Source organism: Seriola dumerili, unplaced genomic scaffold (assembly GCF_002260705.1).
Source record: "Seriola dumerili isolate Sdu_G_001 unplaced genomic scaffold, Sdu_1.0 BDQW01000230.1, whole genome shotgun sequence".
Lineage (NCBI taxonomy): Eukaryota > Metazoa > Chordata > Actinopteri > Carangiformes > Carangidae > Seriola > Seriola dumerili.
Window position 1 is genome coordinate 2,502,866 of NW_019174485.1, and position 21,967 is coordinate 2,524,832.

Sequence of the window (21,967 nt, forward strand, 5' to 3'; positions counted from 1 at the left end):
AAGCAGCATAAGACTCAAAACCAGGATACAATGAGTGCGTGTAAACAATGGCCACTTGTACATTAAGATTTGATAATGCTCCTCAGCAGAACATTCGCGTGTCACAGCAGTACAAGAAGCAGTCTACAGAGGTAACAGATAAATAACTATTTCAAGTGAATAAATGCAGCAGAATAAGAATGCTGTTGTTGTCTGTCCCCATACGTTAAAAAGTAGTTAGTAGGCTGCAGGGCCTCTCCTATCATGCTTATTTCCTCTGGAATAACCTCGCTGCTGACATTAGACCGTCTGACATTGTTAAGGCTTACAACTCTCTTTTTTTTTTGCCATAGCTTTCAGTTAGTAGCCGTTTCTTTGATTATTTGAGGCCTTGTAACTGTTACCAATGTCCTGCCACTGGTTGGTCTCTCTCCTATGGGAGCAGTGGTTGTGCAGCTCGAGTCTGCTTGGTGACATATGGAAAGTGATCTATTTCCTTCCAGATCCATATCATTCACATACTGTATGTTTAGTCTATCTGTAATTTTGTCATCCTACTATAATTTTACTATGTTGCTCTATTTACACATCTATTGTTTGCATATCTGTTCATCCTGGAAGTGCGATCCCTCCTCTGTTGCTCTTCCTCAAGACAACTTAAGGAAGTTGTTGTTTTTCCTCCCATTAAAGGGGTTTTTGGGGAGTTTTTCCTTGTCTGAACCGAGAGTCTAAGGACAGAGGGGCGCTGTACAGACTCTTAAAAACAAATTTGTGACTTGTGATATTGGGCTGCATGAATAAAACTGGCTTTATTGATACTGAGGCAAAAGTTCACATTAGTGCTAGTCCCTGCATGCCAGTGAGTCAAGCTCATGCCAACATTAATCCTTTATCCAGGAAATAACAAATAAAAACCCCCACCTAGATACACATTTGCCACAAGTTAACATGCTATTTGTATATGATTATAACCTATCTGACAGTTTATTCGGCATCCTTACATTTAGCCATCATTCCTTCACATGCTAATGTCAGCCAGATTAAACCAGATGTTACACATGGTGCAGGCCAGTGGCTTTTCGAGGGCCTGAATCAAGCTTTAAGGTCGTTTATCTCTTCATTCTTATCAACCCCACTACAACCGGTGTCTGTTCGGGCTGTCTTCCAGCCAGCCAGCCGGCACAGGCAGGCTAATTTTCCGGCCGTGCCCGGTTCCCGTTGCCATGGAGATGACGTCATGCTGCAGCACCGGGATGAACGGCGCAGTCGCGGACGCAGGGAAGGGCGAGACAGAGAGCTTACAGCGCAGCCACAGCTCCTCCGCCATTCAGACAGACTGTTGACTGAGTCGGGAGGGCCAGGACGGACCAGCCAGCAGACCCGTCGTCAGCTTCCAGTGTTCCCCTGCAGCAGCAGCAGCAGCAGCTCTCTGTGAGACTCCCCACACCGCAGCGACAACATGCGTGAGATAGTGCACCTGCAGGCCGGGCAGTGCGGGAACCAGATTGGAGCAAAGGTATGAAAACACGCATGCACCCGTTGGCGTATTATCGACCTGTTAACTGCAGTCGGCTTAATGTGATCGAATTTAGTTTATTCTTGTTGCTGCCTACGTGTCTGCTGTTAAGACGTCATGCTGCCCACAGGAAATACTAAATAGGTCAACACAGTGGAGTGGAAAGTGTTGTATAAGACTGTGGTGAACGCAGCGTACAATAGCATCCTTTAGGATGGGCGGTGGCGAGCAGAGACATCCCCGCTGTTGTCACTTGATGCCCTTTAAATGAGCGCATCCACCTCAACTGAGCCACTGTCACAGAGTGTGTCTGCGATGTAGTTGGTGTGTGTATTTCAGGGGAGATTGTTTTTTTCTGTTGCAGTCAGAGTTTTGACACTCCTGTGTGTGTGTGTGTGTGTGTGTGTGTGTGTGTGTGTATGTTTTTCTTTTTCTTTATTTTAGTTTTCTTTTTTTAGTGAGTGGTGGTGGTGGGGGGGGGGGGTAGAGAGAGAGGGGTGTGGCTCAGAATGCACTGGAACGCAGACAGGCAGTTTTCAACACTCATGAGATCATATTAAATTATAATAAGAAGTACGCCTATTTACTGATATTTTAATACCATCCCTGCATCAAATAATGGGTTAGGCATTAGCCTCATTTCAAGTAGTAGATCAACCAATCCTTTAATGGGATCTGTGAACCTGATTTAACATTATTCTGGGCCTGCAGCTGGCAAGTTTTTATTTATCCATTAATCTGTGGCTTGTTAAACAGAGAGATAGAGAAAAGTAGCCATCACAAGATGACATTGTGAGATTGCCTGTTTTATCTAATAAAGAGTCCAAACTCCAAAGATAAAATTTACAGTTATGTTTAATAGTAGTGGCAAATCTTCGCATTTGAGAGGCTGCTACCATAAAAGAGTTTGAAACTTTACAAAAGACTTAAATTATTATTCTGTCATCAGTTTTGCTGTCAGTTGATTTTCTGTTGAAAACCCATGGATGAATTGATTGCTTCAGCACTGTAATACTCACTTGGCGAGGCTGCTGCGGCTCAACAAGTTGACCAGGATGTACAGGGCAGTATAAACAGCAGGCCATTTACTGTGTTGAGATTTTAAAATGTCAGTAGTTAAATTCAGCTTGAATTATACAAGTTTTTATTAACTTGTCTCTGCCTAATCTCACCCATCGACCCGTCTGTAGTTCTGGGAGGTGATCAGTGATGAGCACGGCATCGACCCAACTGGAACCTATCACGGAGACAGCGACCTGCAGCTGGACAGAATCAATGTCTACTATAACGAGGCTTCAGGTCAGGACTGCTAAAAAACGCAGTGAGCTTCTAATATTCTGTCTTTTCTTTTCTAATAAATAGTTTTGACACATGCATTTGTGTTCAAGGTGGGAAGTACGTGCCTAGGGCCATCTTAGTGGATCTGGAGCCAGGCACTATGGACTCTGTCCGCTCCGGCCCCTTCGGACAGATATTCAGACCTGACAACTTTGTCTTTGGTATACACGATCAGTCACACGCACGCACATATGTTGGTTATTACACAGGAAACAATAAAATCATGTTAATTATCAGTTTATGTGCCAGAATTGCTGCAGTCCATGTTGAGAAGTAAAACAGTTTTTCAGTTTAAATGATAAACTAAGACCTTTTGGCTTGATCCATTAATTTGAATATTGCAAGAGTAGATTGTAATTAATCCATTCCTTTCAGGTCAGAGTGGAGCAGGTAACAACTGGGCCAAGGGCCACTACACAGAGGGAGCTGAGCTGGTGGACTCCGTCCTGGATGTGGTGAGGAAGGAGGCTGAGAGCTGCGACTGCCTCCAGGGTTTCCAGCTCACACATTCCCTGGGCGGTGGTACCGGCTCTGGCATGGGAACTCTGCTCATCAGCAAGATCCGAGAGGAGTACCCCGATCGTATCATGAACACCTTCAGCGTTGTGCCCTCTCCTAAGGTACGGTGATTATGTCACTCTTGTTTTTGGTACTTTATTCTGGCTCTTCATCTCCCTGACCTTCGTATGTTCTGCCTCCAGGTGTCAGATACAGTGGTGGAGCCCTACAACGCCACGCTGTCTGTCCACCAGCTGGTTGAGAACACAGACGAGACATACTGCATCGACAACGAGGCCCTGTATGACATCTGTTTCCGCACCCTCAAACTCACCACACCCACTTACGGAGACCTTAACCACCTGGTCTCCGCCACCATGAGCGGGGTGACAACTTGCCTGCGTTTCCCCGGCCAGCTCAACGCTGACCTCCGCAAACTGGCCGTCAACATGGTGCCCTTCCCTCGTCTGCACTTCTTCATGCCCGGCTTCGCCCCCTTGACCAGCCGGGGAAGCCAGCAGTACAGAGCCCTCTCTGTGCCTGAACTCACTCAGCAGATGTTTGACGCCAAGAACATGATGGCCGCCTGCGACCCGCGCCACGGCCGCTACCTCACCGTGGCCGCCGTGTTCCGTGGCCGCATGTCGATGAAGGAAGTGGACGAGCAGATGCTGAATGTGCAGAACAAGAACAGCAGCTACTTCGTGGAGTGGATCCCCAACAACGTCAAGACGGCCGTGTGTGACATCCCGCCCCGTGGGCTCAAGATGGCGGCCACTTTCATCGGCAATAGCACAGCCATCCAGGAGCTGTTCAAGCGCATCTCCGAGCAGTTCACTGCCATGTTCCGCCGCAAGGCCTTCCTCCACTGGTACACCGGCGAGGGCATGGATGAGATGGAGTTCACCGAGGCGGAGAGCAACATGAACGACTTGGTGTCCGAGTACCAGCAGTATCAGGACGCCACAGCTGAGGAGGGAGAGTTTGAGGAGGAGGGAGAGGAGGAGGTGGCCTAAGGCTAAAATCAATCATCATTTCTCCACTGCACTCATCATAACTCCATCCAACCGTCCATCCACTGATTTCAGCCCTTCTCTGCTCTCTTTCTCTGACTTTTATTTTTATTTCCCAGCTCTCTTGCCCTTGTATTCCCTCTGTTTCGTCTTCTCTCTGCCTCTCCTCTCTCTTCCATTGAGCCCCCTGTCCTCCTCCAAGAGCAGGATTCCCAATACTACACTGACCCTCCCATCTCAGTGCTAATGTAGAGGTAGCTAACACAGGTGTGCTTGTGGTCTTTTGTCAGTAGCCTTCTGTTAATGTTCATTTATCATCATCAGTCATGCAGTTCCATACCTGGGCCAATTATTCAATAAAACTCCCTGAAATTTGATCACTTGTCTAATTTGGCACTGATTGAAATAAACTTATTGGAAAAATATGCCTTTGTGTTATTGAAGTTTTCCTGTGTGATAGATTTTACATTTGAATACATTTTAAAATTATGTACAAACAAATTGAGGAGATAGCTACAGTTTATAGTTATAGAAGTAAAGCTCACTCTGTAAATCCTTCTGATAAACCTTTACAAAAATATACTACTCTTGAATGAAATGGACCAAACACTGTATCAGCAACTTTTGAGGATTCTACTCTGATTGTCACAGTATGGAGCAAACCAAAATGGAGACCTGCATTGTGTAGAGATTAGGCAGTGTTGCTTGAACACCACAAGGAGGCAGTATGAGATCTGTGTGTTTCCCTGAGCAGGATGTGGACACCTGATTGTCTCTTTTCCACTTAAAAAACTGTAACGGCAAATGCTCTGTTATAATGTAAATGCCTATCCTGTTTATTTGAGCAATAACTAAACAAACCGTGTCAGTTTTCCATGTAGGCTATATGAGATATTCTCAAACCAATGCATGTCTTTCGATGTAAATCAAGCAATAAACAGATCCTAAATAGCAGCTCCCGTGTTCTTGGCACATCACAAAAGGATTCATGAATTGTGGGTACCATTTCTTTCATGTGTTTATTAATGACTGTTCTTTAAATGATAGATTATCTGGCAATGGTTCTAATGTAGAGATGAAAAATGAAATCAAAGGCGGAGAAAAGAAGGGGAATATTTTTATGCAAATAACAATGAGGTCACAGAAATGCTTTTTCTATAACTTGAATATTTGCTGCAGCTGCTCATATAGATACATACCATTTTGATTTGAAAATAAATAATAATAATAATAATTACAGGCTTAGTAAAGGGCAAGCAAAGGGAAGTTAAGAGGAGAGAATATAAATAAGAATTTGGAGAGGTGGTCTTGTAACAGACGTCATATGCATACATTGACACAACACATATAATGAGATAGATCAGGAAGTGTTCTGTCACTCCTGCGCTTATTGTGCAGACTGCTTCCTTTGCTGTTATCCGCCTTCGTTTATACTGTCGCTACATTGGGGAGGGGTGGGGGGGGTGACCGTTACCTCAAACACCTGCTGAAGATCTCTGGACAAACACATGGACACAGACACATTCAGACAACATGGGCTCCAGACTGAAGTAAGTTAATCGTGTCATTTGAGTTGAACTTCCATCATCATCACTCTGCCCGTCAGTCTGTTCTTGTGGTTTTTATTACTTCCTCTCACAACTGCACAGGAAGCTTCCTGCAGCAACTCTGTTGCCCTGTATCAGTTGCCATACATTTCATGGTAGACGCACTTTTGTTCAACGCAGAGCAAGACTCTGTTTCAATTACATTCAACCAGCATTTGAATATTTTAATGTAATCACACTCAACTCTTTCTGTAAAACGTATCTAGTCACTACTGAATACATCGCATTTTACCTTTGTCTTTAAAAACCTATTTTATATTTTCCTGCGAGCAGAATCATTTAGGTTTTTGTAGAATTGTGATTTCGGTAATGTATAGTCTATATGTACTGTATATATATTTAATTATGCAGGCCCACTGGAATGTCTTAGTATTAATGTGACCATGTTTGGTCGGTAACACACTGTAAATATAGTCTCACATCAGAGTCTGAATCTCTTTCCTGTCAGACAAAACCCTGAGCGAACTTTCTACTGGTTCTTTGAAGCATCTTGCCCAGTAGCCAGAGACAAAGGTGAGGCCTCTGTCTTCTTTCCCAGCAGCGTAACTGGGCCAGGTAGTATTTGCAAATACCGTGTTTTCTAGCATGTGTTTCAGCCTCCATTGAGTACTAGAAGTGTGCCACTTGTGACAGCACAATTCATATGTGCAGAATGATTTGTTAGTAAAAGAGAAGTTGATTAAAATTGTTCCTCCTATGACTCTGTTCGTCATCTTCTTGTCATTTTCCCACGTGACACACCACACCGATTTAACTGTTAACCACCAACTGAGATTGGCTTCAATCACAAAAAGACACACACTAAATAATTTCTGTCTTGTAAATGGTAAAAATGTAATGGTAAAATGTAAGACTTTGTGTATATGAGGGTGTTTCTGTCGAGCTGAGAGTTGCTCATACTTCCTGTCATGTGATCAGTCTAACCACACAGCCTGTCTAGTCATACTTGAAGTAGATGGGGGCATGTTGTGGTAATCTGACAGCCTGCACAGCTGAGCGTGAGCTGAAGGGGTTAAAAAACTTTTTTTTTTATTGTTTTTCAACTTTTATTGAATTTGCCCAGTTCAATAATTTGTGTCACTCATTTACTCGTGTACAACAGAAAGACTTTGCCTCACTGTGTATTCTGTAAAATACAAATAAAATGGAGTTTGTTTGGAGAATTATCAATGATGTTCATTCAGTTGTTTTGATTTTACAGATCCTGGTGTACAGTTTCAGTTTCCAGAGGACTTCAGTGATGAGGTAGCCACTCATGGAAACATACAGCATAATGTTTGTGGATGTGTTGTCCGGTTGACATGATCATAGCAGCTTGTTTTTAGCCTCATTAGCAGCATGGCTCTGGGGATTGTAATGTCAGTCAGTTGGTACGTCTGAATGATATATTGACGATAATACTGCAACAAAATAATAATAATACTAATAATAATATTATGATGGAGTGCCATGAAATGTTTATAGACACTCATGGTACCCAGATGATCAATCCTAATAACGCTGGTGATTTGGTGATTTTTCTTCTATTCCCCTCATGAGGAACTGTAACAAAAATTTTACTTTGCAAAACTAAACTCACATTCCCATTAACCTCAGTTGTACCTTGCATTTAGTACCAATTAGCAAATGTCACAGTGCTGACATATAACAATAAGATGGAGATCATGATAGAAATTATACCTACTAAAAATCAGGACACCAACTCTGCAGAACTAGCTGACGAACTCGAAGAATTTCACTGTTGTTTTGGCGCGGGGTCTTCATCAGGGTGAAATCACTGAAACACGTTAGTCTTTTTTTTAATTTTTTATTTGCTCCTTTGTTACTTGAGCATGTAGTTGACTGAGGTAGCAACAGCACACTCCACTTCATGTTTCATTTTACACACACAATTATGTCCCACTTTCTAGGAGTCCTGTCAAATATTGCCCAGATTCTGCTTCCCATATGACATACAAAGGTGAGTATACTGCCTCGTTGGCTCTTTACTCCATCTTCTAGCTTGTTTGTTTTTCATGTGTCCACCTATCACTACATTCGTTTGCTCAGAGTGAGGGATGGAGTGGCCGTGCAGCACTTTACTTTTGTTCTGACTGACCTTGAGGGATGCCAACGCTTCGGCTTCTGTCGTCTCACCAACAGCACAAATACCTGTCTTTGCATACTCAGGTACGTGCCTGGGGTGTGAATGCATGCATGTGTGGGATGTGTGTGTGTGTGTGCGTGTGTGTGAGTGTGTGTGTGTGTGTGTGAGTGTGTGCATGGGGCCAAGTTGAACCATGTCTTTAGCGACATGATAAAAACCACTTGTATTCAATGTCATTACAGCTATCTTCCATGGTTCGAAGTGTTTTACAAACTTCTCAACAACTTGGCTGATTACCTGACAAAAGGACAGGTGAGTTTCCACTGCTTGTGTGGGACGGTTTTGCTCCTGTATTAGTTTCTGATTCATAGTATCATTACCATAACCACCATCGTCTTCTCAACAGACCAATGAGATGAAAGCGCTGCTGGGCGCCCTCTACGAGCAGCCCATACCACCGGCAGCTGGATCTGTCACTCTACAGATGGTAAATCTCTAACTAGCCAATAAGAACCTGCGGTCATACTTGACTTAAATGGCTGTTTTTCTGTCAGTGGTTAGCGTGTTGTGTTTTTTTCTGAGGGAGAGCAGCTATTGGTCAGCACAGAGGTGTCCCATCCTGTTGGACACCAAGAGGGGCAAGAGGGGGTGAGTCCCACAGGAGTTCATGTGGTCTGGAATAATACCAGAGTAGAGACAGACTAACTCCTGCTGGAAAACTGGAATCTGTCTGTGCTTGATGGCTGAACCTGATGTGTGTGGACTAAAACCTTTTCTCTCACCCCAAAGCCAAACTTAATACGATTAACATCTAACAGTCAATGTGATGTTTGGAACAGTTCTAACTGTATGTATTCATAACCCATGAATAACCCACAATTGTACTGACCCCACAACAAATGTTTTGTCTTGCGAGAAATTGCCTCCATGTGGCTCAAATCTACAGCTGTGTGTATTTTGAGGATTTTTTGTGTTTCAAGAGTTTCATTCCAAATTGGAAAATCCTCCACTTGAAAGAAACATTCAATCATCTAAAGCAATTCTAGAGCGTGAAAATATAGAAAGTATTATTGAAGTTGTAATCCATACGATTTCGGTCCTAATTGATGTGGAGACACCCATGGTTACCGTGGTAATGACTTAACTCTGGTTTGCATTAGCATTAACTTAATACAGGTCTGATGTGACGTGAAGCAAGTGAAGGTAATTTTAATTCAGTGCAGTAATGGCAGACTGCGCCACTAACAATGACACCTCTACATTGAGAGGTAATTACTGAATGCAAACAAATTAATGGCCATTGCAGAAGAAAATGCCAACCAGAAACAGTATCTTAAGCGTTATAACTTTAACGTTGTGTCACAGTAAAACATAAACTTACATAAGATCACTGTAGTTTGCATCTAGCATTGTTGTTTACTGGATACAGAATTTTGGAATGAAACCCTGAAGTTTGATCCTGTAAACTTTGATGCATGTATGTCTGTATGATGCTGAACATACTAATCCCACTGAAAACAAAACCTTTTTCTTAAATCCCCACAGTTTTCTCAGTAACGTTCTGTTTCACTCGTTCTTGACCAGGTTCCATACTTCATTGCTCCAGACCCCAGAAGTCTCCCTTCCATTCCTGAAAACGTGAGTATGTTAGATTAAACTGAACTCTTGGTTTGTAGTGTATATCCTTTACAAAGCAGGTGGGCTGTTATTTGTGCAGAACCCTTTGCCCATTTAAACTGATATGTGTGTGTGTGTGTGTGTGTGTGTGTGTGTGTGTGTGTGTGTGTGTGTGTGTGTGTGTGTCTGTGTGTGTGTCTGTGTCTGTGGGTTTACCAGAGGAATTTGACAGAGCTGATTGTGGCAGTGGATGTGGGGAACCTGCTCCAGCTCTACGCCAGCATGCTGTTTGAGAGGCGTATCCTGATCTTTGCCAGCAAACTCAGCACTGTAAGACGCACATCATTCTTCCTTACTTGTGTGAAGACGCATTTTCATTCTGTGGAAACCTACGCTAAACCATATTTCAACTCCTACCTACCTTAGCATTTACCTAACCATGGTGAAAACCACCACTTTAGTTTCTGCTAAATACAACCACAGGCAAACATTACTCACTGCAACTAGATAAATCTCCATTGTGCTGTCTTGGATTCACACATTGGCCACCACATGTGGCCTCTGACAGGCCACACAGGCATGTTTGTGTGTCCTGTGTGTTGTTGTGTTGTCTGAAACAAACCTCCATTTTGTGTTGTGTGCAGCTGACGTCTTGTGTGCATGCACTCAGCGCTGTGTTGTACCCCATGTACTGGCAACACATCTTCATACCTGTCCTGCCACCCCACCTACTGGACTACTGTTGGTAAGAAGTCTGTCTATCGAGCCAGCTAGCTATGCATTGACTTTGGATTCACACATTTTTTGTATTTGGTTACAGTGCACCTATGCCTTACCTAATAGGGGTCCACACCAGTCTATCTGAGGTAAACTACCTATTAAAACTATTTCACTATGTCTCACAATTTACCAAATCTATGAATCTACCACGTTTGTCCCCGCAAATGGACAAATATTATAATGTGTCTCTGCGTCTGTCTGACAGAGGGTGAGGAGTCGTGGGTTGGAGGAAGTTGTGATTCTAAATGTGGACACAAACACAATAGAAACCCCATTTGACGACCTTAAGAGGATACCTTCAGATGTGGTAATAAATAGTCCGTGTCAGTTTGTATGTGTTTGTGTGATTGTATGTGATACTTCTTGTTTCCCACTTAACATTTGTTTTGTTTTTATCGGGATGGAAAGTGTGACTAAAATGTTATTTAAATGCTTTCTTAGATTATGGTCTGTAGCACGGAATCAGGTGACACTTGTTAGCACAGGAACCACAGGAACTAAACTAGGAAATAAAAGTATACATTCCCGGTTGCATTTCCACCACATCTGAAGAATCATGAAGATTAGGTAAATGAAATCATTAACAACAGAAAAAAAACATCTCTGTCATTTTAGATAGTTATTGTACTGTAAATAAATTCCATTCAAGTTTGGGATGTTCAGCACTTGACACTCATGAATAGAGCACAGCAGTAGCACTGTAGGTTGCTCTGAATTAATGTCCTAGCTGTGATTGTAAATTTGCTTGCAGATGTCCGGGCTGAAGGTGTGTTTGAAACGTCAGGCTGTGTCTCCGGGCTCTGGTGTCTCACGGGCCTTCCTGAAAGCTCAGGCGCTGCTGTTTGGAGGCTACAGGGATGCACTGCAGGGTCACAAGGTCTGTCACTCTCAGACTGGCTTTTTGTAGGTTTAAGTATTTGTATTTTTAATAATGAAACTAACAACAGTAGCGTGAATAATTGATAATTTGTTAAAATATATTGTTTTCACTTTAATATACATTTAAAACTCTGATTTAATTATTTTACTTTTAATACTCATTCTTGTCTTTAGTTGTGCCTTTCTCTCTCTCTCCTTATTTTCAGGAAGGTGAAATATGTTTCAATGAGGAGCTGTTTCTAGACCACAAGTCTCACAGTATGAGGCACTTCCTACAGTGCGCCATTCATTTACAGTTCTTCAAACAGGTACACCCTGTGCCTCATGTAGTTTGGCTGCCCCCTGCTGGACAGATACTGCAACTCTAACACTTGAGAAAGGCTTGTCGGGCAGAGAATTAAAGTGAAATAGTAAATAATAGTTAATAAATTATAGATAAATAATAATAAATGAATAAATAATAATTGTGTCGGACACCCTTTGATGCAGAAACATAGACTAATGGGCAAGTTGTTGCACCTAGTCTGGGTTGTTATTCACACCCGGTATCTAGACATTTCACATGGTTCAAGCCACATGATTGTATCTTGGTTAATAAAGTTCAATTTGTTGTGAAATCATTGGGACTATCCTGTCCAAGTGTTACACGAGATTGATTTTCATATATTTAGATAAAAAATAAATAAAATAATATCAGTTTATATATTTTTTTAGTTCATTGATGGCCGCCTGGATATTCTGAACAAAGGGAATGAACCAGATGACCTCTTCGAAGATGAGATCCTTAAGTGTGAAACAACAGCCGGTGTGTATCTGTCTGTGTGTGTGTGTGTGTGTGTGTGTGTGTGTGTGTGTGTGTGTGTGTGTTCAATTTTCTACGACTCACTTATCACTTATCCTCTTTGTATTTTTTGTTTTGTTTTTGTTTTGATTATTTACAGGAAGAGGCAAATCTTATCAGCAGTTAGTTGGTAATTTAAAGGTAAGTTCTTTAAATCTTTAATGAAAATACTTTTACGTTTGAGCATTTGTTTCCCATCTTGTTAAAAAGAAAAGTGTAACACGGATGGATTTGCCCTTTTGATAGAAGGGGGGAGGAGCGCTAATCCTCAACATGAAGTCAAAGGCAAACATTAGGGTGAGTGCCGGCTGAGGTGTTTTGGCAGGTTGGGAGGGCAGGTGAAGTCTGTCTGCAGTACCAAAACAATTCTCTTCATTGTTTTTTTAATCTCTCCCAGGCCAAAGGTCTCGCCAGGTCTGGTTTGAAAAACTTCCTGATGCACAAGGTGGGCTCGTGTTTATGTGGGCATGTGTTTCAATAGGTACAAGTTCTGCTGTGGTTTTACTGTAACACTTCTTCCTTGTGTGTGTGTATGCATGCATGTGTGTGTATTGCAGACCCATGATGAAGAACACACCCTTCAGAGAGGAGGGTCGGTGTCGCACCGCCGTGCCCGATCTGACTGCCTGCAGAATCGCCTGCCGATCACACAACACTTTGGGATGGTGAGATCTCTTTCAAAACAGCAACACATCTCATTTTCATGCGCCAACTGTAAATCTCATTCATTTTTGAAGTCTTAATAAATTGGAGATACCATCCACTCATATTATATTCATGACCTAATCTACCTGTTTTGTTTTTTTTTTTATATTTTTTCTTTGTGCTACTTTTGTTGCCCTGTGTCATTGTGATTCACCCCAACATTTGTCATGTTTGTTGTGGGGATGTTGCGTTGCGATCCCTTTGCTTTGTTACTATGTTGCCTCATGTCAGTCACGTCCCCGTCGGCCTGTTAACAAGGTTAGGGCTCCAAAGGACCAGGAAGACTTGAAGGACAGTGGAGATACATGGGATGGGTGAGCAATGGTGCAACGTAACTGAGTACCCTGATTAAAGTACTGTACTTAAGTACAATTTTAAGAGTAGTTTCATTTTCTGCTGGTTTATACTTCTATGTCATTACATTTCAGAGAGAAATATTGCACGTTACTCAAATTAAGCTTACATGTAATATGATCTACTGTAACAGATTAAACTACCACAATCAAAGTTAAAACAAACTTGAAACGAACAGCAATCCAACGATCACAAAAAATTTATTGTGATTTATTTATCCTTGTTGAGTGAGCGAACAAATTACAAACTCCTGCTGTCTCTTGCTCTGGTACAAAAACACTATCTAAGACACTATCTAAATAAGAAATAAGAAAATACAGAGAATAAATCACACACCCACAATGAATTAGCTCCCACACGCCAGTCCCAACAGTATATAAAAAAGCCTAGTTCAAATTGGCTCCATATCAAACTAAATGGCTCCAATGTACATTATAAAACAGTGAAGGGGACCATTCTGCATAAATAGTACCTACTATTTTTGGCTGTTAATAAGTTTAACATTTTGATGGAAAGACTTTTATTGCTACTTTTACTTAAAAGATCGGATTACCTGTTCCACCAGTGGGGTTGAGAGACAGAGAAACGGGGAAACGCAGGAAAAAGATTGTATTACACAGTATGTGTTTTTTTGTTTGTGCTGTTATGTGTGTTTCCTGCTTGTTATTAGGGCTGTTTCTGGGCCTTCAGTTGAGCCTGGCTCTGAGCTCCAGAAGGATGAAGAAGAAGGGGAAGATACACTGCTGTGTGACTCGGAGGAGATGGATTTGCTTGGTGAGATTTTTGACACACTCAGCTCCCGGAGCTCCCATGACCGTGGCCTGCTGTACGGCACACGCAGCCTGGATCTGTTCGCACCAGACAGTCATGACTTTATCACAAAGGTAAGAAATGAAGGAACTGACACACACACACACACACCCACAAACAGACATGCATTTCTTGTCTAACATGGGCTGTTGCTGTGTTTTCCAGCACGGTCCAGCCAACCCCAGCCAGGAGAGCCTGTCACTGTCCATCAGTGGCAGTGGCAGCCTGCACAGCTGGAATCTGGAAACCACAGAGGAGCTGTCAGACCTGACGGGGGACTCTGATTGGCTGTGCCAGGACACCAGCCTACGAGAGGAGGAGGGGTCAGAGAGTCTGCTGGCAGCATGTGAAATGGGGGAACAAGAGAGGGGACAGAATGAGGGCAGAGAGAAACAGGAAGAAGTGAAGGTATTAATAAATGGGAACCAAGGCAAAGACATAGATAACAGAAATAACTTTAAGGAAGTGAACTTTGAGGAAGAGAGAAAGAAAGATCAAGAAAAGAGAGAGAGTTTAGGAGAGGAACCTGTGAAAGAAACATCGCAGAAGCAAGAGGATGAAGGGTTAAAAGAAAAGAGGGAAGATGAGAGAAATCAGAGTGAGGAGGTAGCTGAGGGACAAGAAGCGGAAAGAGAAACAAATAAAATGCAGAAAATTGTAGGAAGAGAAGACAATGGAAAAGAGAACCAAGAGGAGAAAGACAAAGACGCGCAAGGATCTTTAAACTACCTGAAACCCCTTGATCCCAACACAGTGGAGGAGCAGCAAGGACAAGAGGAAACAGCCAATCCAGAAACGTCAGGTTCTCCTGGCTCTCACAGCCTCGCTGCTGACCCTAAACCTCCAGCAGGTCAGGAAAAAAGGAATGAGGAAGTAGTAAAGAAAGAAGAACAAGAGATAACACAAACCCCCCCTCCTCCTAAAGTACTATCTGCTGTAGCACGCTTCCAGTCTCAGGCATCCAGCCAGAGCTTACAGGCGAAGTCTGGGACCAAAAGCTTGGCCGAACCTGGGAGACCGTGCAACTTGTCGCGGAGCAGGGAGAACACACAAACTCACCCGCCGTGGGACTCAAATATATCTGAAGAGAACGACCGCTCAGAGGCACATGAGGAAGGCCCTTGTCCCATCAAAGTGTCTGAACTTAAGAAGAGATTTGAAGCTTGAAGGATTAAGCTGTTGACATTGTTTTTTGTTTTTTTTTGTTATTGTCAACAAATCACATGAAAAAGACCAAAATCAATAGTGTGTATGTCTCTCTTAATATTTCCTATACTACCCATCTCTCCAGCCCGTCTGTGACTCCAGGCCCAAGCTTGATTGTTGCTGGAGTAAAGAGTGCATTTACTGGAGACTATTTTCAGCCATAGATTTGGTTCTTAAGTGAGTATTTACAGCAACAGGACGATGTATGTGTGACTGAGTCAGTGTGTCAGTGGCAGTGACTCGCTGCCACAGTGCGACACAGGGATTTGTTTCTAATAGTTTTCATTGGATCTGTTGACAATAAAGAAAACAAAGAAAAATCAACAGACTTATCCTTAGGGGTACAAATTTGCTGTCAGGTGACTTTGCCAACATTTAGCAAATATTTAAACAGATTTGTTTATTTGCATATTGTATACTTGTTGAAATGATGGTCAATTGTCTTAGAATGAAGGCAACTAGGCAGCATGGCTGAAATAAAGAAATAATGAATTTTTTAACAATGGGGACATGAAAAGGTTTGCAGATCAGCTACTGTATGATGGTGCATTTATAAGTGAGTGTATTCTACAAATACATGTGTGTGAGATAGATACGCTCTCCACCAGCTACTGCCCAACAACTGACAAGTTCTGAGGATAATTACTCTGTTTTTTGGTAACACAGTATCTAAATAAATAACGTAAAACCTTAATAAACTTAACATTTTGAACATCCAAGACATTTTCCCCCTTGCCTTCAATGCTCTAAGACAAGGGATAGAAAGAGCTGTAGTACTGGGTGTGCACATTGGTTTATTAACAGAATACTGTATCATACACATTGGTTAAGCATGAAATCGAGCTTCTCCAAGTTGACATAAAAGTGCATCATAGTCACCGTCACTGTTTTTAAATCAATCTCCTTTGTGGAAATAGTGTAAAAGACTATGTTTTATATATAAATACACAGAACACACAGTACAGTAAAAATAAGAATGTGCTTTGTACAAATACAAAACATACTTCAGCTCATGTTCCCCATGCAGTGAGAGTGAAGGGAGTGTCTTGTTAAGATAAGGAAATAACAACAGAGAGCGAACACACACAACATATTTACTCTTCTCATGCAGTGTAACAGGTGGTGGAATTGACAGTCTGATCAGTCTGTTGTCACTGGGAATGAGAAGGTGCAGCACAAACAGTGTTCAGTGTGTTTGAAGATTTCTGGTGCAAAAGACAAACATAGCTGATCCCCGAGGACAGCAGCACAGGCAACGACAGAAAACAGGAGGAATCGATCTCCAGGCTTACACGGTGACAGAAGAGTAAAGGTATGCGAGGCCACTTTTATCATATGAGACGTTCCTCTTTAGGCAACGGTAAAGGCAGGCCAGGTTTCTCAGATCCCGCTGCTCCTGTCTGTTTCCTCTCCTCTGCACTGGGCCTGTATGTTCCCTCCATCCTTCTTTTCTTCCTGATGACACACAGCAGCAGCAGCAGAGACAAGCTGAGCAGGGACAGCACAGTGGAGACAAACGCTGACACTGTAGGTAGGAATAACTCCTGCATCGCCATGGTGACACAGAGCTGGGGAGGGAATAGCACAACAGGTCAGGCTGTCAGAGGGGTCCGTTAATGTATAACTCTAGATCAAAACACTGATGCTCATATGCATCATGTAAAAAAAAAAAGTCTTTGTAATGCTTTGGTTTATTATTTCTCATTAAGTTCTTAATTATTTCCAAAATGTTACAAAGAAAGAACTATGTAATTTGGTACAAAAAACAGCATAAAGTGTAACCTTGAGAATAAGATCAGCAAACCAACTGAACATGCAAAAATGCTAAATGTGTCTTCATCCAAGCTTCCAATTCAACCTAAATGTAAAGTTTCTATTAGTAAATGTATTAGTGAGTAAATATTTCCAAAGGTTTAAAATAATTTTCTCTTTTGAGAGAATTCACGTTTCCTGTGATCAGTACCACATCAGACGATTCTTTTCATTAGACCTCAAACCTCATCCCCCAGTCTTCCTTATAACAAACAGCTGAACCGTGTTTAGACATTTAGTCAGCGCCCGCCTCCCTGAGCAACAGAAAGATCCGATAAGGTCTGTGAGGCCTGTGCTCTTACATCTCCAACACAGCATCGGTTTCATACACTCAAAATAAAAAGGACAAACCGGGGATGAACCTCATCTTACGCACAAGAACAAAGGCAAAGACCACATCAGTTCGTCAGATTTATGTAGGTATAGGAGGTCTATGTGAAATCACATTCTATTTGTAGAACACAATTTGTGAAATAAGGCAGTTCAGTGTGCACATGTTCATATACGTAACAGAGAAACAGATAGTGGAGAAGTGGGTTTGGATGGTGAGCTACATACTTATGTGCCAGACTGAAAAAATAGTAGGGCTGTAAAAGATCAGTGTGTTCCTTATCGATTAATCCGCCGATAATTTGCCGATCAACTGTAAAACAATTAGCTTTTAAATTTATCAGAACATACAAGAGAATGTCCATCACATTCTCCTAAAGTCCAAGTTGACAGGTCGCTTGTTTTTTTTCCCCAATCAGCTGTCGAAAACCCAAAGGTGTAGTGTTCAATATTTATTATTATTATTATTATTATTATTATTAAGTATTTGACAGTTAATTTTCTCTAGCCTAACTAATCAATTAATCTCAATAATTTCCACTAAAGGATTATGAAAGTGGAAAAAGCAGAAGCAGGGTTGGTGGTTGGCAGTTAAAGCACATGAAAAAAAAGGAGAAAGACTAAAAGCCCAAAGGCCAAATGACCTAAGTGACCTGAAACCAACGTAACTGTCAAGGAAATGTTGATCTTTCAGGGCTGGAGAACTTTGAGTACCAGGAAAAAGATCTTATCAATTCATCACACTGACTGGAAGACAACTAAAATGTTTAAGAGGAGTATTATGTCATTGCCAGGACAGGTTGCATCCTTGGAAGAAAAAAAAAAAAACTGCACTGCAGTATATTTTGCTGTTCCATTTGTGTAAAACAGGAGAAAACATCCGTCCAATCCCACAAAGTATGACAGTTGAACCAAGAACCTCTCTGACAAACAAACAAGTTTTTACACATATTTACAGAAGGCATACTGTACTGCCTACACGGTTAAAATTAGACGTATTCCTCACATATGAAACAATAACTATTACTACCCTACCCTAAATACCACTAATTAATGAGTCTATAAATTGGCATGTACTCGATAAACCAATTACACCCAGCAAAGTTTAGTGTTGCCACAGGCGCAGGCATGCCTGTGCTCGGCGGAATGCCACAGGTCCTGCTACACCTGTCTAACCAGTACCCTCTCAGCTCAGTTGAGCGCTTAGCTGCTGCTGTGAGCTGACAGGTGAAACGCTGAGAGCTGGAGAAATTAAGCAGCTCCTGTAGCTCTCCGAACCACGAAGCCGCGCAGAAACAGTTTCAGTTGTAACTCCGCTCGAAGGTTAGGCTACGTGTTGTTTCCTTTATAAAAAAAAAAAAAAACCGGTGGGAGTTAGTTACCTGCCGGCTATGGAGCTTCGAGGTGAGATGACCGATGTGCCCTGTGTTGACCCCTGGTTTAAAGCAAGATGCTCCGGGTAACCGACAAAACTCATAATCCAGCAGTCAGGGGTCGACGTACCGCGACATAGCTGAAACTATTTTCTTCCACGCTCACCTGCCCTGCTCCACCTGCCACTACCAATGCAAATGAGTCTGATCACGTGTTCCATCTGCACCAATGAAGAGCAGCTGCTTATCAATCGCTCTTCCTCTCTCTGTCTCTCTCTAGACACTACAATGATACAATAATACAATTTAATTTTTCTGTATTAACACAAGTCACAGAGCCCACTACTGAGAGTATTTGGATTGATTGTATTTGCTGTGACAAACGCAAAAAAGTCAGTTAGGTTTAATAATTAGAGAGAAGAAGCCTTGCGCAAGTTTAGAGAGCTGTTGTTTGACATCCCTGGACAAACGGCTTTCTGGCCTGGCCTACTTTCGTTATTACCAATCAAACAAACTTTGTTCAGATGAAACAGTAGGGCTGCTTCCCCAGGACAACGACAAACTGACAGCTGTAGATTGAATAGGGTTTTAGAGAAAAGACATAATCTACATTTGATGAGTTAGACAGATCTTTTTGTAGATCCTTTCTTGTCATAGGTGGGAGGAGTATTATACTCCTTGAGCAGAATGACTGCACTGTTACTTCTCTGAAATAGTAAGAAATCAGAAATCAAATATATACCCTAAACGGACAACTGGGAAATTACCAGTTAAAAGTGCAGAGCAAACAGCAAAATGTAACCCCAGGTTACCTTTTTGAACTTTGAAGGTCGAGTTCTCAAGATCTACATATATGGTTACACAACAGTTAGCTCCGATCAAGACATTTGATTGGACGAGAGGTATTCCAAGAGTGCTGACAGAGTATAAATGCACTGGGACTTTTACTACATGTATCACTCCGCTTCACAGGTGTTCCATTAACCGGCCTTACATTTATGGTCGTTATCTATCTTAGATTGTAACAAACCTATATATATCCTGGAACATATTTTCAAAAAATAACATCTGAATTAAATTATGTATGGTAGTCAGAAGAGCATGAAGGGAAGAAGCCTGGATACTTCCGCGCACACCTGAGGCAACGTGTAGACAAAGTAGCAAGCTAGTGTGCACCGTGACCGACTCACAGCCGTGCTGATATTCAGTACATTATTCCCTCGTGTTATATCCAATGGAAAAAAAATCAATATTGTTTATTAACTACACACACGTAATTATGCATCGTAATGCATACATACTTGCCTGTAAGTCTAAATCTATTTCCCATATTCATGCCTGGATATTGTTCGACGATTTCAAACACTCCTAGTGGACCATACAATTTACAAACCTTGACGTTAGCTGCAGGTTACCTACCATGGTACCTACCTCACTCCTACTACTGGCTGCCATCCTCAAGGCTACTTACAAAACAGTAGGTAAATGTAAGTAGCAGTAGCTAACTATCTTTCTTGTTTAATACAATGTACTTTCTTACTTTTTGAGTTTCCGAATTAGGCTATGTCAAGGATGCATGCTAATGTCAAGGACGCATGCTAATGTTAGCTAGTTTCTAACCTTAGCCTGAAGTTACAGCTAAGCTATCTAACTTTAGTCAGCTGGTAACGCGCCCTTTTGTTGTAGAGGTTTTGACATGCTTTGTTATCCTTGTTGATATTAGCTTTTATAACAGACACCTCCTGTCTTTCCTCTGAGGAATTCAGGAGTTTTACCTGTTGGGTAAATGAAAAGTTTTAAACTGCATGTGTGCTGAAGGCTAAGTAATTGTATTAGCAGTTGTGGAAAGTAATTAAGTACATTTACTCATAGTACTGTACTTAAGTATAATTTTGAGGTACTTGGACTTAATTTGGCAATTTATATTTTATGTTACTTTATACTTAAAATCCACTACATTTCAGAAGGAAATATTGTTTTGTACATAATGTTCTGTCCATTACATTTATTTGACAGCTTTAGTTAAACAAGCAAGGTACTTTAAGGACTGTGACACTCGCCACTAAAGCATCTGCCCTTGTATATATGTTTTAAACGTAATAATGGTATCAAACTTATTATCTCATGACTAGGAAGAAACCGGAAAAACTCATGTCCGAAATGTCAAACTATTCCTTTAAGAAACAACATATTAATAGAAAATATTTTCACTTCCAATTTTCTTGTAAATATATATTTTTCTGCAATTACTGATGTACAGTAGATGGACAACATGTCTAAAATTCACTTTCACAGTAAATGCAATTTTATGTTGCCCTTTTCTATTCATAGTGCCTTTTCTGTAACATTATACAGTAGCTGTTTAGGGATAAAACACCAGTGAGATGTTTGTTTTTGGCTAATCCAGCAAATTAAATACCAATCATTTACCAAATTTCTGGTGGTTGACAATTTGTAGGCTAATTTCTCATCGTATTTATCACTATATTTCAGAAGCTTGTAGAGAAGATGTAATCAAAATGTTTACAGCTTAAATATACTTTTTTATTTTAATTGAAATAGTCTTTGCCCTTAAAGCACAAAACTTACTTAGTAAAGTTGGATCAGTCAAAACACTTTGTTTGTATTTGTTTACTGTATAATATTAATATAAAAGATTTTGCACTGAAGGATTCAGTATAATGTAAATTGATAATTTACCAGTCATCAAACAATACTTCAATGTAATTGTTGGTAACAAAGGGGTAAAGGTGCCAACCGTGAACTGCAGTGTCATTGGTTCACAGCAAGATTACGTGAAAATTTAAAAGATCAAACAGTGGCATCCATCTTTCAGTAAATGTATTCATTCGAAAATATCTGAATAGATTTTCATTGGCTATTCAAATCATTAAATCTCTGAGCCATAGAATGATATGAAATCTTTAAAAAGAAATATGGAATTATATAAATTAAATGAAAAAAAATTATAAATCATATAATGTAAATGATATATATAATTATGTTGAAGACATAAATATAAACCATCAAAAAAAAACATCAAATCACAGACTCCCAATCACTCCCTGCTGTTGAAACCTTTACCCAGTAATTACTCAACACAAATTTAACCCCACTATCTGTGAGTTTGTGCTTGTCCAGTATGTTTGAGTAGTGTGAGTGTACTGAATCAGCAAGTTCAGAATAACTATAAGCTACTTAAATTTGCCAAACAACAAAATGA

General features: G+C 41.1%; 2 protein-coding genes across 4 annotated transcripts; both read left to right on the forward strand.

Moving 5' to 3' along the window:
• Positions 1 to 1,236: 1,236 nt before the first annotated feature.
• On the forward strand, positions 1,237 to 4,769 carry LOC111229229 (tubulin beta-4B chain-like). The gene is made up of 5 exons (XM_022755467.1): positions 1,237 to 1,495; positions 2,686 to 2,794; positions 2,884 to 2,994; positions 3,209 to 3,453; positions 3,535 to 4,769. Exons 1-5 carry the CDS (start codon positions 1,439 to 1,441, stop codon positions 4,345 to 4,347), a joined length of 1,335 nt encoding a protein of 444 aa, XP_022611188.1. The 5' UTR covers positions 1,237 to 1,438; the 3' UTR covers positions 4,348 to 4,769.
• Positions 4,770 to 5,771: 1,002 nt separating this feature from the next.
• On the forward strand, positions 5,772 to 16,560 carry LOC111229228 (DENN domain-containing protein 1B-like). Of its 3 annotated transcripts, none has more exons than XM_022755464.1 (23): positions 5,772 to 5,894; positions 6,400 to 6,464; positions 7,153 to 7,196; positions 7,862 to 7,911; positions 8,001 to 8,120; positions 8,280 to 8,349; positions 8,444 to 8,524; positions 8,620 to 8,685; positions 9,622 to 9,675; positions 9,874 to 9,984; positions 10,299 to 10,399; positions 10,475 to 10,520; positions 10,640 to 10,741; positions 11,186 to 11,311; positions 11,520 to 11,621; positions 12,028 to 12,118; positions 12,255 to 12,295; positions 12,401 to 12,451; positions 12,552 to 12,599; positions 12,712 to 12,819; positions 13,091 to 13,173; positions 13,884 to 14,097; positions 14,189 to 16,560. In XM_022755464.1, exons 1-23 carry the CDS (start codon positions 5,878 to 5,880, stop codon positions 15,188 to 15,190), a joined length of 2,793 nt encoding a protein of 930 aa, XP_022611185.1. In that variant the 5' UTR covers positions 5,772 to 5,877; the 3' UTR covers positions 15,191 to 16,560. The 3 variants fall into 3 exon arrangements, with proteins under 3 accessions (XP_022611185.1, XP_022611186.1, XP_022611187.1); XM_022755465.1 differs by having other exon boundaries at positions 12,404 to 12,451; XM_022755466.1 differs by lacking the exon at positions 8,620 to 8,685 and having other exon boundaries at positions 5,773 to 5,894.
• Positions 16,561 to 21,967: the final 5,407 nt, after the last annotated feature.

What these genes read in the sequence shown, in the direction of transcription:
- LOC111229229 (XM_022755467.1), top strand. Translation starts at nt 1,439, where the DNA reads ATGCGTGAGATAGTGCACCTGCAGGCCGGGCAGTGCGGGAACCAGATT. An exon ending in GGAACCAGATTGGAGCAAAG is followed by an intron (nt 1,496 to 2,685) that starts GTATGAAAACAC and finishes ACCCGTCTGTAG; the next exon opens with TTCTGGGAGGTGATCAGTGA. An exon ending in ACCTGACAACTTTGTCTTTG is followed by an intron (nt 2,995 to 3,208) that starts GTATACACGATC and finishes CATTCCTTTCAG; the next exon opens with GTCAGAGTGGAGCAGGTAAC.
- LOC111229228 (XM_022755464.1), top strand. An exon ending in TTGCCAGCAAACTCAGCACT is followed by an intron (nt 9,985 to 10,298) that starts GTAAGACGCACA and finishes TGTTGTGTGCAG; the next exon opens with CTGACGTCTTGTGTGCATGC. An exon ending in AAAACTTCCTGATGCACAAG is followed by an intron (nt 12,600 to 12,711) that starts GTGGGCTCGTGT and finishes TGTGTATTGCAG; the next exon opens with ACCCATGATGAAGAACACAC.